The sequence below is a fragment of the Leishmania martiniquensis genome, chromosome 2 (genome assembly GCF_017916325.1).
Source record: "Leishmania martiniquensis isolate LSCM1 chromosome 2, whole genome shotgun sequence".
Taxonomy (NCBI): domain Eukaryota; phylum Euglenozoa; class Kinetoplastea; order Trypanosomatida; family Trypanosomatidae; genus Leishmania; species Leishmania martiniquensis.
In genome coordinates, this window is record NC_090137.1 from 217,740 (window position 1) to 232,593 (window position 14,854).

A 14,854-nucleotide genomic window follows, 5' to 3' on the forward strand; every position below is an offset into this window, starting at 1 on the left:
ACCTCCTCAATCAGAAGTGGAAGAGGACGAAGAAGGCGAGGGGATCAAGAGAAAAAAAAGAAGAGCGCGTGCGCGAAACAAAAAGGGGGGAGGAGAGGGGTGGGGCGCGCGCGCACACACACGCACAGACAGACAGACGAACCGGCGGCGCTTAAGGGTCTAAGTGGAAACACCTAAGGAAAGGAAATACAGTAGACGGAAGGGGGAGAGAGGGTGTGTGTGTGTGTGAGGGGGAGGAAGGGGAAGAGGTGCGCGACAGACACAGACGAACAGAAACTAAAAAAAGAAAAAAACGTCTGTGGGAGAGGGAAGAGAGAGAGAGGCCATCGTCGCGCACGCCCCTACCCCACCCCTCCGCTTTTTTCCCTTCTGCAGAGGCCTCTCGTCTCACTTCCTCACGTGCTCACGCGCACTCTCACGGGTTGTTGCTTTAATGCCTATGTGTTTTTCCTGCTCGCTGCTCGCTCGCCTCCTCTGCATGAGAGATCCCGCTTTGGTGTGTGTGTGTGTGAGGGGAGGGGAGAGGGAGAGGGAGGGAGGGACGGTGCACAGAGATGAGACGAGGAGGGGGTGGGGGAGAGGAGGGGGCGTGACGAAAGGCCCGAAAAAAAAAGAAAAAGGGGCCGTTCCACGAGCCTTCTCCTTGTATGAGGAAGGGAAGAGGGGAGGAGGGGGGAGGCCAACAGTCTGTCCCTGTGCCTGTCTCGGGCGGAGGTTTGCGGACGGCTGAGATGATGCACACGCACGCGTCACAAGAAAAGGGGAGGAGGGAGGAGGGGGGCAGCTGAGGCCACCGGAGACGGGGAGAGCCGACGCACAGCGAATGGGTGAGGAGAACTGAAAACGAAGAGCAACGGGAGGCGCCTCTGTCCCTTTCGTTTGGCGTTGTTGGGGGTCGACGGGGATCTCCGCGCACCGTCTACGCGCTAAGCCGCCGCATGCTCATGTGGCCTACTCCTCCGGTGCCCTCCCCTCTCCTCTCCTCTGTTCTCCTCCCCTTACCCTCCCCTGGGGCCTGCAGCCCCGTCGATGCGTCGACCGCTGAGTGGATCGGCCTATCGTGTAGGGTGAGACGTGGAGGGGTTCGAAGGGGACTGCGACGACGGTGAAGGAGCCGTGACCCCTCCGTTCGAAACGTTTCTGTTTCGGGTGCAGTATTGCCGACTCGACCGTTTCAGACTTGTGTCAGCGTGCGCAGACGGCGAGAAGGCACGGGAGGTACCTGGCACGTGTGCCCTCCTCCCCGCACACCACACCCATCGCACCCTTCACAGAAAGGCGGAAGGGGGGAGGTGGGCAACCACGGCACCTCGACGCAGACGCGCCGCTGTCGACGCCTAGAAGCGACACCAGCCGGCAGCGTGCACGGGTGCGATCGGAGGCACAGGGAGAGAGATCAGCCGAGCGACAACGTCTCGGCGAGCACACACACGGACACACACCTCTCTCGCTTGGCTCGCCTCTTCGCCGCCCTCACCCTCTCCTCTCTCTCGTCGAGCCCGGTACCTGGGGGCCTACACGGCACGGCAGCCATGAGGTTTAGCGTCCCTCCACCCCACCCCCGACCCACACCTCCTCTCTGCACCTCTCCTTGAGCCCATCACCCTCTGCCCCCCTCCCCCTCTTTGCTTCTCCGGCATCTTTTTATAGAGAAAGAGAGAGAGAACCCGTCAGCCGCGCACGCGCGCGCTTCCACGCCTACGAGTGCGTCAGCTGGACGCCGCACTTCTTCTGCTCGTTTATTGACACGCACGCCGTCCAGTTGTCCGCCATGCGCGCGATGTATGCGACCGCCCACTTCCCATCGCGGTTCATGCGCGCCTTGAGTGTGTTGGCCGGCAGCACCGGGCACGTGGACTCGACCCCCGCGGTGACCGCGGCACCCTTGTCGCCGCGGCCACGCCCGCATTCCACCTCGAGGGCGCCGCGCACGGTGCACCTGTTGCCGAGTAGCACGAAGGAGCACGGGGCGCTGAGACTTGTGTGGTATGTCTTCAAGCGGCTCGTGCAGATCGACACCTCGAAGCCCTTGTCCGCGTAGCGGCAGCCGGCGCTCCAGTTGCAGTCGTTCGCGCCAATGTTGTAGACGGCGCCGCAGCCGACCTGGCAGTTCGGCGCCACGTCGATCCCCATCCCCAGCTCCACGTGATCCGGCGTGATCTTCTCGTTGATGCTCGCGTGCTTCGACAGGACCACGCATGTCTCGTGACAGATCTCGTAGCGGAGCTTGTCCTGGATGCGGTGAAGAGTCGCCTCGACCTTGTGGCCATTGATCGTATAGTGGGCCGTACCCTTGATCTCACGGATGATGTCAGGGGTCACGGTGACCTTCACGCCGCCGTTGCACGCCGCGACGTATTCGATATCGGCAGAGATGTGGCCATCCGAGTTGGCCTGGGGGTTGATGAAGAAGGTGTCCTTGGGGCCGCTGTATTTGCACTCGAGGGTCCATTTGTCCGCGGCAGGGAAGTTCTTCGTCAGCAAGTCCTTCGTGGATTTATTGTAATCCTTGAAGAGGGCGGGGGTGGAGTAGGCCTTCATCGTGGACGCGCGCGGGGGGGAAGCTGATGACTGGCGTGAAATGCGTCGCTGGAGGATGGGGTTGGGAGGAAGGGAGGGAGAAGGGGAGGAGAGGGGGCGTTGAAGAAGCACGTTGACAGCGGTGGAAACTTCCTGCCGCACCGCAGCCGTTATAGGTGGCAATGGTGGTGGTGATGGTGATGATGATGCATGTGTATAAGCGAGGAGAGCGGCGTGTCAGCCATGCAGGAAAGGGGGAGGGGGGTGGGTAGGAGAGAGGAGTCGTGCAAAGGAGGTGGAAGGCCCGTGCACGTCAACGTGCGAGCGCAGGCCTGCGAGCCGGAAGAGGGAGATGGCATGGGCATGGTGTGCGAGGAGTAAGGGAAGGCCCCTGCAGGATGTGGAAGGCGTCCGCGGAGAGGGGGGAGGGGAAGGTGTGATGCAGTGGAGGCGGCAGTGCATATCAGGCACATGGGCACAGAGAGACGCAGCTCTCCTTCCGCACCCTCCCTCCCTCCTTCCCCGTGTCGTACGCGAAATCCTTTGAAAAGAGAGAGTGCTCGCCCGGTATGGTACGAGCCTGCGCATGTGTCGCCACCACGGCCCTGCAGTGGGAAAGGCGCGGCGTTACGCTGGCCGCGACCGTCCGCAGTGACCGCTCCTCTGCCAGTAGTAGAGCGAGAGCGCCGTTTTTTTTTTTGGGGGGCGTCTTCAGGCTCGGGTCTTTGTCGATGGCCTCGGCGCGGGTGTGCGTGTCTGACGTTTGGGGCCGCGTACGCCGGCGGCATATCGGTGCAGGTGCGGCGCGCGTCTGTTACGCAAGGGCGAAAACGAAACGCTCATGTGCAGACGCAAGTGCCATAGCGGCCCTCCTTCTCAGCCCCCTATCCCATAGGATGGCAGCATGAAGAGGGGAGGGGGGAAAAGAGGTCCCGCCAACAGTCGCGCGTGTGTGGTGTGTATGTGTGTGTGGCGGGTGTGTGGGGGCGCCTCAAGGGGCAACTCGATGGATCCGCCCTGGCAGGTGTAACAAAAGAGGTCGGCTCTGTCCCTCCGCGCTCTCCTCCCGATCTTTTCGAGCCGCTCACAGGACGACGAAGCACGTGTGGCCGGCGCTTGACGAGCGAGCGGCAAAGATGCACAGCAGCCTCTCCGCACACACTGACACACACACCCTCTCTCTGCACCGCACCGCCCCTGCCGCCTGCCTTGCCCTCAGCAGGTGCCACCGTCGCCCCCAGCGAGCCGCAAAGCGCGCTTCATGAGCGCCAAGAGGCGATCGTTGTGCGTGAAGCTGGCCAGCGTGCCGGGTGGCGAAGTCGGAGTCGCGGCTGCGCCCTCGGAGTCATCGGCAGTCACATCGGCATGTGACGGCAGCACCGGGGTCGCCGAAGCCGACAATGGGGTGTACGCCGTTGTGGCTGGCATGTAAGGCGGAGCGGCGGCGACGCCCGGCCTTGCGACGCGGTACCGTGCACGCTCTTGTGCGCGGTGCCTTGCCAGCATGGACACAGGTGCGTACAGGTCAGACGCCCTCCTCGTAGGGCCGCCCCATGTGCTGTGTGTCCGACCCGGCGCGGCGGCGGTGGCCACCGCCTCTGAGAAGAAGGCTGATGTCGCCGCATGCCATCCGCGGGTGTTGCCGGCGACGTCCGCAAGACCGTCTTCGCACTGAGCGAGGTAGTAGGTTGGGATCAGGAGCAGCGTTGGCGGCACCGGCCGTGTTGGCCGCTCGCGCGACTTGCACACGTTTGTGGAAGGTGCCCGCTCTGGCGCCGTGCGACCCGCCGCCTGCGAGGGAAGCTGGGTGACAACCGTGTCGCTGCCCAGCGTGCCTCGTGCCGAGGGCGACGGCGTCCTCGCCAGAGGTCGAGGCGCGATCAGCAGAGCACCTTCACTGTCAGGGGCAGCGTCACGGATCACGGCGCCTGCATCTACAGCATGACTGCCATTCCGACTCTTCTTCTCCGTCTCCGCTGAGCGCGGCACGGCAACACCGTCACCGTTGATGCAGCCCACCGGTGCGGAAGAGGGCGACGCGGGTGACAGACACCTCGACGGCCCCTCGCGCGAGCAACCAAGAAGAGCGGAAGGAACCTCAGCAATACACAACGATGGCGATGGAGGCGATGTGCGCAAGGACGCTGTTGGAGCTGCTGCGGCCAAGCGGCTAGCCGTCGTCTCACCTGCCGGCTCCTTGTCAGCGGGCTCTCTCGCCAGCGCCACCATCGCTGCTGCCGTGTCCTTCGCCCCGTACGGCATCGAGTCGGACGAGGCCTGCGCTGGTGATGTCGGCGCAGCGGCCACGCTGACCCCTTTACCTGTGCCTGAGCAGCGACTGCAGCGCTCCGAAGCGGCGCGTGACTCGCCCTCACCTACGAAGGTGTTCACGGCGTCGTCGGCACCCACACGGTTGGTTTTATCCCTCGCACCGCCGTCGGCGAAGGACGCGACTGACGCGGTTCGCGCTGCGTCAGAAACGACAGGATCGGCGCCCAAGTCACCACCCTGCAGCGTCTCCGCTCCCCGACTATCCTTCACTCTCACTGGCACCAGCCAAGTCGCTATCGGGGCAGGCCGTGAGGTCTGCCGCTCTGAAGGGCGTGGCATCGCTGGCGGCCACGAAGCGATGCGCGCAGCTGTCGTCGTCATCTGCGCTCGCGCACCCTCCTCTTCTTCCCCCGGAGCTGCCTGATGGATGGCATCGCCTCCGCCGACACCCGCATCCGCAGCACCACCACCCGAGGCATCGCCAACGCTTCCCTTCCGCTCCGTGAATACCTGCCGCACACGACACTCGCAGCCCCGTGTCGGCCCGCCGCCACTACTCGGGCAGCACCCTGCTGATGTGGACCCCGGCTGCAGCCGCAGATCCAGCAGAGATGTGGTCAAGCCGGCCACAACGTCCTCGTGACGAGCATTGCCGCGGATCGGCGGCCGCTGCTCCTGCGGCGCCTCCGATGGTGGCAAGAGCGCTGGGCCCCCAGCCACCCCGGTATCCGGAGGTTCCACGTGGATGCCTTCGCTCCACAAAGGCTGGCCAAGCGCTGCCTCACCAGAGAAATGGTTTGGCGCGCGCCCCTCAGGCACGGCTGCCGGCAAGGTGGTCTCACACTGAGAGAGATGGCAGCCCGAACCGTCCCGATTGCTGTTGTGGTTACTACTCGCTGTCACGTTGCCCTGACCCAGAGCACTAACCTCTATGAAGGGGTGGTGAAGCGGGCTCACCCTGCGACCGGCTTGCGCGCGCTCGCTCGCCATCGACGCCGTCGTCACCGCCGCAACGGCTGCTCCGACCCCTGCTGTTGGTTGCGTCGCCGCTGCCGCCGCTGCGGTCATGCGTGCAGCACCGCTCGCGGTGCTCCCAGTGGCGCCGCGCTGCTGAAGCGGGGAATAGCTCACAACGGGAAGCGAGCGTGAAGCAGCAGACGTGTTCGTGGTGCACAGTGGCGGCGATGATAGCGCGCTGGAAACGCTGCCACCGCTGTGGGTGCAGCTGATGGCGCGCACGGCCTCGTTCCCCTCGTTCGCCGAGGCCCCCGAACCTGGCATCGCAGTCGCGGTCGTCGCTGTCGGAGATGAGCTGACGAAGGCGGAAGGGCGACTAGCCGGAGGGCTGCAAGCGCGCGTCGAGACGTCGGCAGGCGCAGTGCGGAGCTCTGACGTGCACGTATCCTCGTCCCTCTCGTGCGTGTCGGCCCCCGGCGCTTGCGTCACCGCTGCCCTCAGCAACACAGCGGCATAGGGGCTGCTGGCGCCGCCGGCCCCACACGCATCCGTGGCGGCGGTGCGCGAGGCGTCCACGGAAAGCTGAATGGTCTCCCCTGACTGCAATCGCGGCGCCGCCTCTCCCGCAGCGTGCGAGTTGGCCGTGCCTCTGCCGCTGCGACTGCTGCCGTCGCCGCTGTACCCGTTCGCTGTGCCCTGTTGGCCTGGCACACCGGCAGCGGTGACAGCAGCGGAAGCGGCAACGGCAGTCAATGCCAGTTCCCCGCGCGGGGAACTCCCGAGTGGTGAGCGCATTAGGCGCACCCCCACGTTCACCTTGCCGCCGTTGTGATGCGGTGGGGGCGAGTCTGTGGGCGTGGTGATCGCGCCGCGATCCTCGACGCTACGGTCGCTGTATGCGCAGCCGGTGTCCTTCGCCTCACCACAGCGAGGTATTTCAACGCTCGAGGGGACATCGCTTCCTCCACGGACGGGTGAAGCAGCGCAGTGGCACTCATCACGCTCAGAGTCGAAGTCGGCACCTGGCAGGGCAGAGGAGACGGTGTATCGCGCGTCGCCGGCCGTGTCAGCGTCGTCCTCGTCTTCCTCGCAGACGCCGCCGCCATCACGCAGGCGCGGCGAGGGCACCTCAGGCAGCAGGCACGAGTAGTTTTGTGGCGGTGGGAGAAGCGGTAGGGGCTTTCGTTCACTCCGCACGCGCGGCCTGCTCGCCGCGAAGTCCGGTGCTGAGTCGAACGTCGCTGCGTCCAGCGCGAACCCATCGAAATCTGCGTCGCATGCGGCGCCATTGCTGCCACCGCCAGCCGCGGAAATGGCAGCTGGGGCCGCTGTCGGTGGCAGCAATGGCGCCTTCGCACTGCGCCACCCCACGGACGCACCTCCCTCCTCCCGACCTGCTGGCGGCACGTGGGCCGCCTCCGCTGCCACCCCTCCGCCAGCACTGCTGTATCGCTCAGAACTCAGCGAATCGGACGCCGCGCTAGACGCGGTGGTGCCAAGGGCCGTTGATGGGGACGTCGATCCCGCCACGGACGCCGAGGTGCTACTCAGCGTGATGGTGCTGTTCGGAGTCCAAGAGGAGCTGCCAGCGGCTGCAGTGGCGGATGTAACCATTGTGACCGTGAAAGCAGCAGCAGCAGCGGCGGTGGACTCTACGGCTGCTGGGGCGATCGCCTTTGTCCCTAGGGAAGCAACAGCCGCCCCGGCATGGGCGCCGGGTCCGCCACCGGAGGCGCCGCTGCCGGCACCGCCCACTGTACCGATTCCCAGAAGGGCCTCGGCGACGGACGCCAGCGCCGTCGAGGTGTCAGATGTCCGCGCTGAGGACCCGCTCCGCTGAGACCCAAGCGCCGCCACGCTGGCACTCAGGGTCATGCTCGCGATGGTCGTCCGTATCGAGCTCATCGTCGCAGCAGAATGCCGTGGGGTGCTAAACGTGAGGACGCCCGACCACGTCTGCATCAGGGGGTGCGGGTGGCACTGCTGTCGCTGCCACGCATGTTGATGCACAGGCACACACCGAGGTGAGCTCGTCCAGTCGCGTGCGTCGCTGTTCGCGTCCACAGGGAGCAGATCACGACCATCCTCGCCTTCGCCGACAGCGGCCTCGTCCACGGCGTCATCCAGATTCTCAGCCTCGATTGACTCACCACGATCCTCACTGGCGGGCCTGTGTGTGCGCGCGACCGCGTGCGAGATGTCTGGCGGCTGCACAAGAGCGGTTGAAGCCGCGCTTTGATTCTGGTGAAGCGCAGCAGCTGTCCCTGCCGGCAGGTCAATGACGGTGCCGACGTGCCTGCCGCCACGCGTCGAGCACGACAGCGGGGAGAGGAAAGAGGCCAGGGAGCTAGAGGCGTCGGCAACAGAGGCCCCTCCCCCGACCTGCGTCACCGAAGCGTCTGCCTCGCACCACTCCGCCTCAGTAGCCGGAACACCGCGAGCCTTGTTCACCTGCGCTGACTCAGTCACCGTTGGTGAAGAGGAGCACGGGAGTGCCTCGTGCGTGCCCATCACAGGGCTGCGGCGATGGCCCGGCAGCGAGGCAGCGCTGATGGTGTTGCGTTCTCTCTCCTGGTCTTCCGCTCGAGTCGGCAGCGCATCCGTGCTTTCGGGCGAGTGCATTGCCAGCGACGCGGTAGCCGACGTTGACGTCAGGGAAAGGTCCCACCTCACCGGTGACGGTGCCGCGTGAAGTGGCCGGTGCTGCGCCTGGTCCCTTGGCATGGCCCCCCGTTGCGGGGTGTGCGAGGCCCTGCCTGCGGCACCGTTGCCGCCACTGTCACTGCTGCCGCTTCTGCTTCGCTTCACAGCCCAGCTCGCGCCCTCGTCGCACATGTCGGCATCAAGACGGAGATCGGAGGTGAGCACAGAGTGTGTGAAGACTCTGCCATCGCCTCGCTGCCAGGGACATGGCTCTGCTCGCAGGAGTGCAGGCGGCGCTACTGCGGGAGCGGAAAGCGGCACACGCGCCCCTGCAACTGCCATCGCCGTCACGACGGCTGAGGTGGCCTCCGCTGTGGAAGCGGAGATCGTTGTGTACGACAATGACGAGCTCGCCGCAGAGGGCGCGTGCGGAGGCGCATCCACGGAAGTCACGTCATGGTCGCCCGGTCCCTGTGGCCGCGGCGAAGGCAACGAGCCTGACGACCGGCGAGCCATAGGGGACCCCAAACACACACCCGCCTCGTCGTTCCGCTCCACCGCGCCGGCGCCGCCACCGCCATCGCCGTAAGGCATTCTGCCTGCGGTTGGCCCCTCTGCCACCGCGTGTGCTTGCGCGAGCAGCCGGCCAGACACCTGCGCAGCAGCGTTGGCATCGTCGCCTTCGCCATCATCGTCCACTTCCTGCTGCCCCTCTGCAGAGACAGCAGATGCCGCTGGCGACGCTGCCACTGAGGGCGCCGGCGTTGTTTCAAGCAGCAGTAGCGAGGACCGCAGAAACGGCAGCGCTTGTGCGCCCCAGCGCTTGTTCGGCTCACCTTCCCCTCTCGCGTGACGCTGCTGCGACGTCGGCAACGCCTGTGCCGTGCCAGTGGGAAACGCAGCTCTCCTTGCCTTCCCCCTTTCTGCTTCCGTTGAAGCACGGGCACGCGGCTGGTCACTATGGAGGCGCACGTCGCATCGGTGGCCGTCGGCAGGTAAAAGCAGCGAAAGCGCGTGTTGCAGCTGCCGCTGCCGTCGAGAGGCGCTGCTCGATAGAAGGCCGGAGCTCGTATCGCCGCTGCTACGGCTGCTGCCGCCCGCGCTGCCGCCGACCGGTAGTTCCTTCTCGGTAACGGACGATGACGCCCTCGTGCTGGCTGCCAGCGCTGTGTTGGTCGCGGTCCGCATGTCCATGTGCTCTCGCGTCCACGGCGTCGATGCCGGGCACAGGAGCAGAGGGGCAGCTTCACCCTTCACTTCCTCACTGCTGCCGTTCGTCGTGAAGGGCGCGAGCCCTGCCGCCGGCACCGCAGTAGCAGCTGCTGCAGCAAGCCCTGCACCGCTGACGCGCTCGTCGGCGTCCCCGTCGGGCGTAACGTCGGCAGTCACCTTCCCTCGCCCCACCTTGAGGAGCGATGCCTGGACAGGACGGGTCGGCACGGCAGCCGGCAGCGAGTGCACCGACCCCAGGCCAGGCGGCGAGGCTGAGGGCGTGGTGGGCGCCGCGCCTGAAAAGTGCGTGCAGGGCCCCTTTTCAGCGGGCGTGGCCGCACCAGCCCGGACGCCCGCTGCACCGCACCGTCCGGGCCACACACTGGGCACTGCCGGTGCCCCGACAGAACACTTAGACGCTGCACTCCCTGCGGCTTGTGCGGCACCACTCTCATCAGCCGCCGAGGGGGGTGGTGGTGCAGGCGACGGCGGCGGTAGCACCCACGTGGGCCCTGGCGTCCAACCGGCAAGGGGGCAATTAGCACTGCCGCTAGTGGGGGTAGTGAGGGCACCGTTGCCCTCCGAGTTCCACGAGCGAGAACAGGTGTGGTGAGGCAGCGCGGTGAGCGGAGCGGAAGCGGAAGCATTGCAGCCGCAGGAGAGTGGTGGATGCAGCGGGAGGTGTAAGTGGGTAAGCGGTGCTATCGGCAGTGACTCAGGTCCGATGGAAGGGGTGGCGCCACCTATCGACGCGGGTGGCGCCGACGGGGACGAGAGACCTCGCGGCTGCTGCGGCGATAGTTGGAGGAGGAGGGTGGAAGGCAGCGTGTACGATGGCTGTCCTCCGCCGCTCGTCGGAGCTTTCGGGACTTCCGTTGGGGTCACCGGCCTCGACAAGCCTGAGAACGCACTGCCAGCTGCACCAGCCACGTTACCACCGCCACCGTCGCGAGCGCTAGAGCCCCCGCACGAGGAATCGTGCATGCGGTTCCTACTGCTGCTGCGAACGTCGTTCAATTCACTGCTCACCGCTGCAGCGCAGCTGGGACTCCTCCGCGCGCTGTGGACGTAGACGGTGCCTGTTGTAGACGTGTTCGACCACTTCGGCGACGTCATCGGCGATGTGGCGCTGTGGTGGCGACTGCTATAGTTGCTGCTGCTGCTGTGGTAGCGGTCCGAGTAGATGCAAGGTGCCGCAGCGGTGCTCGTATTCACAGGCACCCTTGTGGCCGTCGTCTGCGAGGTGGAGGCTACGGTGGAAGAGCCGGAATTGGCACTCGCACCCTCTTCTCGGAGCGTGCATGTGACGGCCGAGCTGTTCGCAGCAGTAGTCAGGAAAATGGGGTGTGCAGACAGGGACGCAGGAGCGCCCGCGCCACCGCCGGCCGAGACGCTGTCCAGCGGCGCCGCCTCGTCGAGAGATCGGCATTGTGAATCGAAGTGGCGGGTCGACGGCTGGTCGCCTCTCTTGGTGTTGGGCAGCCGCTGCGCCGCCGCCTCGACCGCTTTGCCCTCTGTGAGTGGTGCTGCCCGTGGGTCCTCGGACGACCGGCAAGAGTGCCCAGGGTTGGGGGGGCCGGCTGCTGATGATCGCTTCAAGGTACAAGAGGGCGCCCTCCTCAGCTCAGTCACCTGCACTCCTTGCGCAGAGACGGCAGCGCCGCCTGGCGCCCATGGGTCACGTGAGGCCGGCAAGGAGGTCACCGGAGGAGAAGCGAGCGGCTGCAGCGCGGCCCGGAGGAGCGAGGGCAGCACCTCCGCATCCCCCCGCGCCGGGCCCTGGGCGAGGTCCATCTGCACGCACTGCTCCACCGTGGCGCCGCACACCGACTTGGCGACGGCGCTGATGGCAAGCCACAGCGACTTGAGGTGCTGCTCCGTCAGCCGCGTCAGCCGCTGATACCGGTAGCCGTTTAGCGACGAGGTGTAGAGACCTCTCACGTTGAACGTCGCCGCTAGCCATTGCTCGCCATCACCATCACCATCAATGACACCGTTGTTGCGGTGCAAGCCCGGCGAAGGCTGTACTCGTGAGGAAACCCTCCCAGGGCTTGCGCGAGCATGAGGAGTGCTGCTGGCACCGCTGCAGCTTTCGCCGCTCGCTCGGAGTCGGCCACCGCTGCCGATGTCATCAGCCTTGCCCTCTCTTAACGCCCTGTGCAGAGAGAGCTTCGACGGGCCTGTGGCTGTCGTGCAGCCCACAATACCGGCGGAGCCGTCGCTGCCCTCAAGCACCCCGTCCACCTCCCCCGCCTCGTCGCTGCGCGCTCCAGCGTTGGCGTCCGGCACCAATGTCGCCGCCACTGAGCTCGTGCAGTGCTTGGGAAGCAGCGCCCTTAGCTCGCCCAGGTGGCCACGCACACTCTGTGCGTCGATGAGGGCGACGCGCACTTGTGCGAGCAAATGTGACGCGCGGTGGCTTCTCGGCGTGCGGGGAGAGCAGCCCTGCAGTGCCGCCGTCTCAGCCGGCGCAGTGGCGGGAAGCTTCAGTTCAAAGAAGTCTGAGCCCTCGGCTGGTCGGGTGGCGAGTCGCCGCGGCGTCCTTCCTTCTCGCGGAGAAAGTGCTGTAGGTGCCGGGTGTGCCGTCATCGTCGCGGCGGAGGTCGTTGTCCCTGGCGCTCGCGGGAATGGATACGCCCGGAGGTGCGGCGCTGTGGCCATAGGTGCCGAAGGATTGCCATGAATGTGCTGCATCAGCGAGGCGGTCAACGGCGATGGTGATGAGCTCTCTGCCGGAGGAGGGGACAACGACGACGACGAGTCAGCCGCGACAAACGGAAGAGTTCCGCCGCCGCGGGTGCAGCCCATCCCTGTGTCTGCGAGCCTTCCACCGCCGCCCTTGCCACGCGCACAGGCGCCAGCCGGCAGCGGCGCGAAGGATGGGATGTCTGCATGCGGCCTCCCCGGCGTTGCCGTCGCGGGCAGTGCCCTCGAACCGCCTGCCTCGCAAAGCAAGCTTGAGCACCCGTCTGAAAGGTTACAGTATGTGCGTCGGGCGGCAGGTGATGGGCAGCGCTGCTGCGCTGTGTCTACGGTCTCTGTGCATACCTTCTCGAATGACTGTGATGGAGGCATGCGCATCATCGCCTGCTGCCTACGCCGTCCATCATGGTCGTCGGCGGTGATGACCGCGGATGGTGGTAGGGTACGCTGCAGCTCTTTCGATAAGGTTGGAAGAGAAGATGAGTTGGACTGCGCCGCTGCGCCATCGCCTTCCAGTTGTGCTGCCGCGCCCGTGGCCACTGTCACGGATGCCATCGCGGCAACCGCGTCATCGATGGCGTCCAAGTCAACAAAGTCAGGCATGCGAGACGGGTGGGCAGTGTTGCCGCTCGACAACTTCGCGCAATCGCCGGCGACAGCACCGGTGGTGCCGTCTGCCTCGCAGTGAACGCGCACGGATTCCGGCGCGACTCTCCCCTCGTCTCCGCAGCGCATGAGAAGGGTGTCGGGCGCAACACTCCTGTCCGTGCCGCACACAGAGGTTGCAGAATCGCCGTGAGAGTGTCGCACGCTCAGGCGAGTCGACGGCTCCACGTAACCGCTGAATGGGTACCCGCCACTCTCCGCAGGCGGCGGCCTCTGCTGCCACGCGCGGGCAGCGCGGATGAAGGGGCCCGTTGACCTGCAGGGACGATGTTGGCGGTGACTTCGGTCGTCCTCCGTGACGGCCCCCACCGCGAAGCCGTCCACCACCGCTGCGGCATCTGCTGGAACATCACTGCGCGCTGCGAGGCGGCACTGCGGCAGCCGCGGCTGCCGTTGCTCATTGGCAAACACCTCAGCTGCCGCAGCGGCCTCCGCGCCCACGCCGATGGCCGCCGTTCTGGCGCCCACATTCGTCATGAAACTCATGGATGGTGGCCACGCAGTGGGCACCGCTGCTGATGAGGCGGTGCAGCACAGCGAGTGCGCGGGTAAGGTTGAGGGCAACGAAAATGAGGAGGGAAACACCGCTGGCACGCGCGGCCTCCGCGCTGCACCATCCGCCGCCTTCACCGATCGAGATCCACTGTGGGCTCGCCCGTGATGTCGCAGGCACGAACTCTGCTGATTGGCCGCAGCGAAGAAGCCTGTTGGTGTCGATGACCCGCGCACAGCAGCAGCATCAGCGTCACAGCCATAAGGATGTCGGCCCCCGTGGCTCATGGTTACCACCGCCAATGGATCGAAGGGCCCACTGAGGCTACTGCTGCCGCCAGTGCCTCCCAGCACGAGGGGCCAGGGGTCAGGGGCCGTCTCACGAGCAGGAGCAGGCGGCTGAGAGACGGAGTAGTCGACTGGTACGGCGCCGGACGGAGCGGCGATGCTGTCGTCAGGGGGAGGCAAGGGCGCTGGATAGGAGCCGATGCATAACCTCGTGGAGGAGGAGGACGCCGCAGAGGTCATTTGGGTGCGTCGCTAACCGCTGGGCGAATGCGGGAGCGCCGTGTAGAGACGCCGTGTGTGTGTGTGTGTGGCCCCAACAGCGACGACCACGCCAACGTGGACGTGGGGAGGTGCGGCCACGCGGATGCGACGGCTGGGGAGGACGGGTTAGCCACAGCGGCGAGGGGGAAGGCAGAGAGCAAAGAACTTACGCAGGGCGAAATCGATTGAGAAGAAAATACGGCAGGCACACGACGGCGCACACCTTTTTTTCTGCCTCCCCCCACCCTTTCACTACACGCGCAACAGAGATATGCACGAAGCAGCAGCGGCAGTAGCGGCTGGACAGGTGCATATCCACCCGCCCATGCACCACCCGCTGCAAGAGGAGGCGACGCGAAGGCGTGCTCAATGGCCCTGCCACAATGCCGTGCAAGAAGCGAGCCGAGCGAGCAGGAAAGGAGAGGGCACGCACGGACTCACTCACTCACACACACATATATATATATGCGTATACGCGTTGGTATCAATGCTGCGGCTGATGTCGACAGGAGCGGGTGCGCGAGACGGCGGTGTGTCGGTGGGAGGGAGGGGGGGCTCGGTATCAACGATGGAGGCCGCGACGGATCCTAAAGGTGTGCACGCAGCTACGCACACGGATTTGCGTATGTGCGAATGGGCCGGTGCGTCGCGGTGTCCTCATGAACCGCTTCTACGGCGACGTGTCTTGCAGCCTGCTACCGGAGCTGCGTGTGCGTCGGTCTACAGACTGATGATGGGAAGAGAAGATGAGCGCGGCGCGCCTTTGATATGTGTATGCGCAGGTGCACGGCAGCACATGCCGGCGAAAGTACTGAGAGGCGAATGCGCCGTCGAGGGGCGC

The 14,854-nt window shown here is 65.7% G+C and overlaps 2 protein-coding genes across 2 annotated transcripts; both read right to left on the reverse strand.

The window, feature by feature from the left end:
* Positions 1-1,698: 1,698 nt before the first annotated feature.
* LSCM1_08264 (uncharacterized protein) lies at positions 1,699-2,541 on the reverse strand (the record flags this gene model as incomplete). The annotated part of the gene is made up of 1 exon (XM_067325599.1): positions 1,699-2,541. One exon carries the CDS (start codon positions 2,539-2,541, stop codon positions 1,699-1,701), a length of 843 nt encoding a protein of 280 aa, XP_067181626.1.
* A 1,194-nt stretch (positions 2,542-3,735) lies between these two features.
* Positions 3,736-13,458, reverse strand: LSCM1_08265 (uncharacterized protein; the record flags this gene model as incomplete). Its single annotated transcript, XM_067325600.1, has 1 exon — positions 3,736-13,458. The coding sequence occupies one exon, from the start codon at positions 13,456-13,458 to the stop codon at positions 3,736-3,738; it is 9,723 nt and encodes a 3,240-aa protein (XP_067181627.1).
* Positions 13,459-14,854: the final 1,396 nt, after the last annotated feature.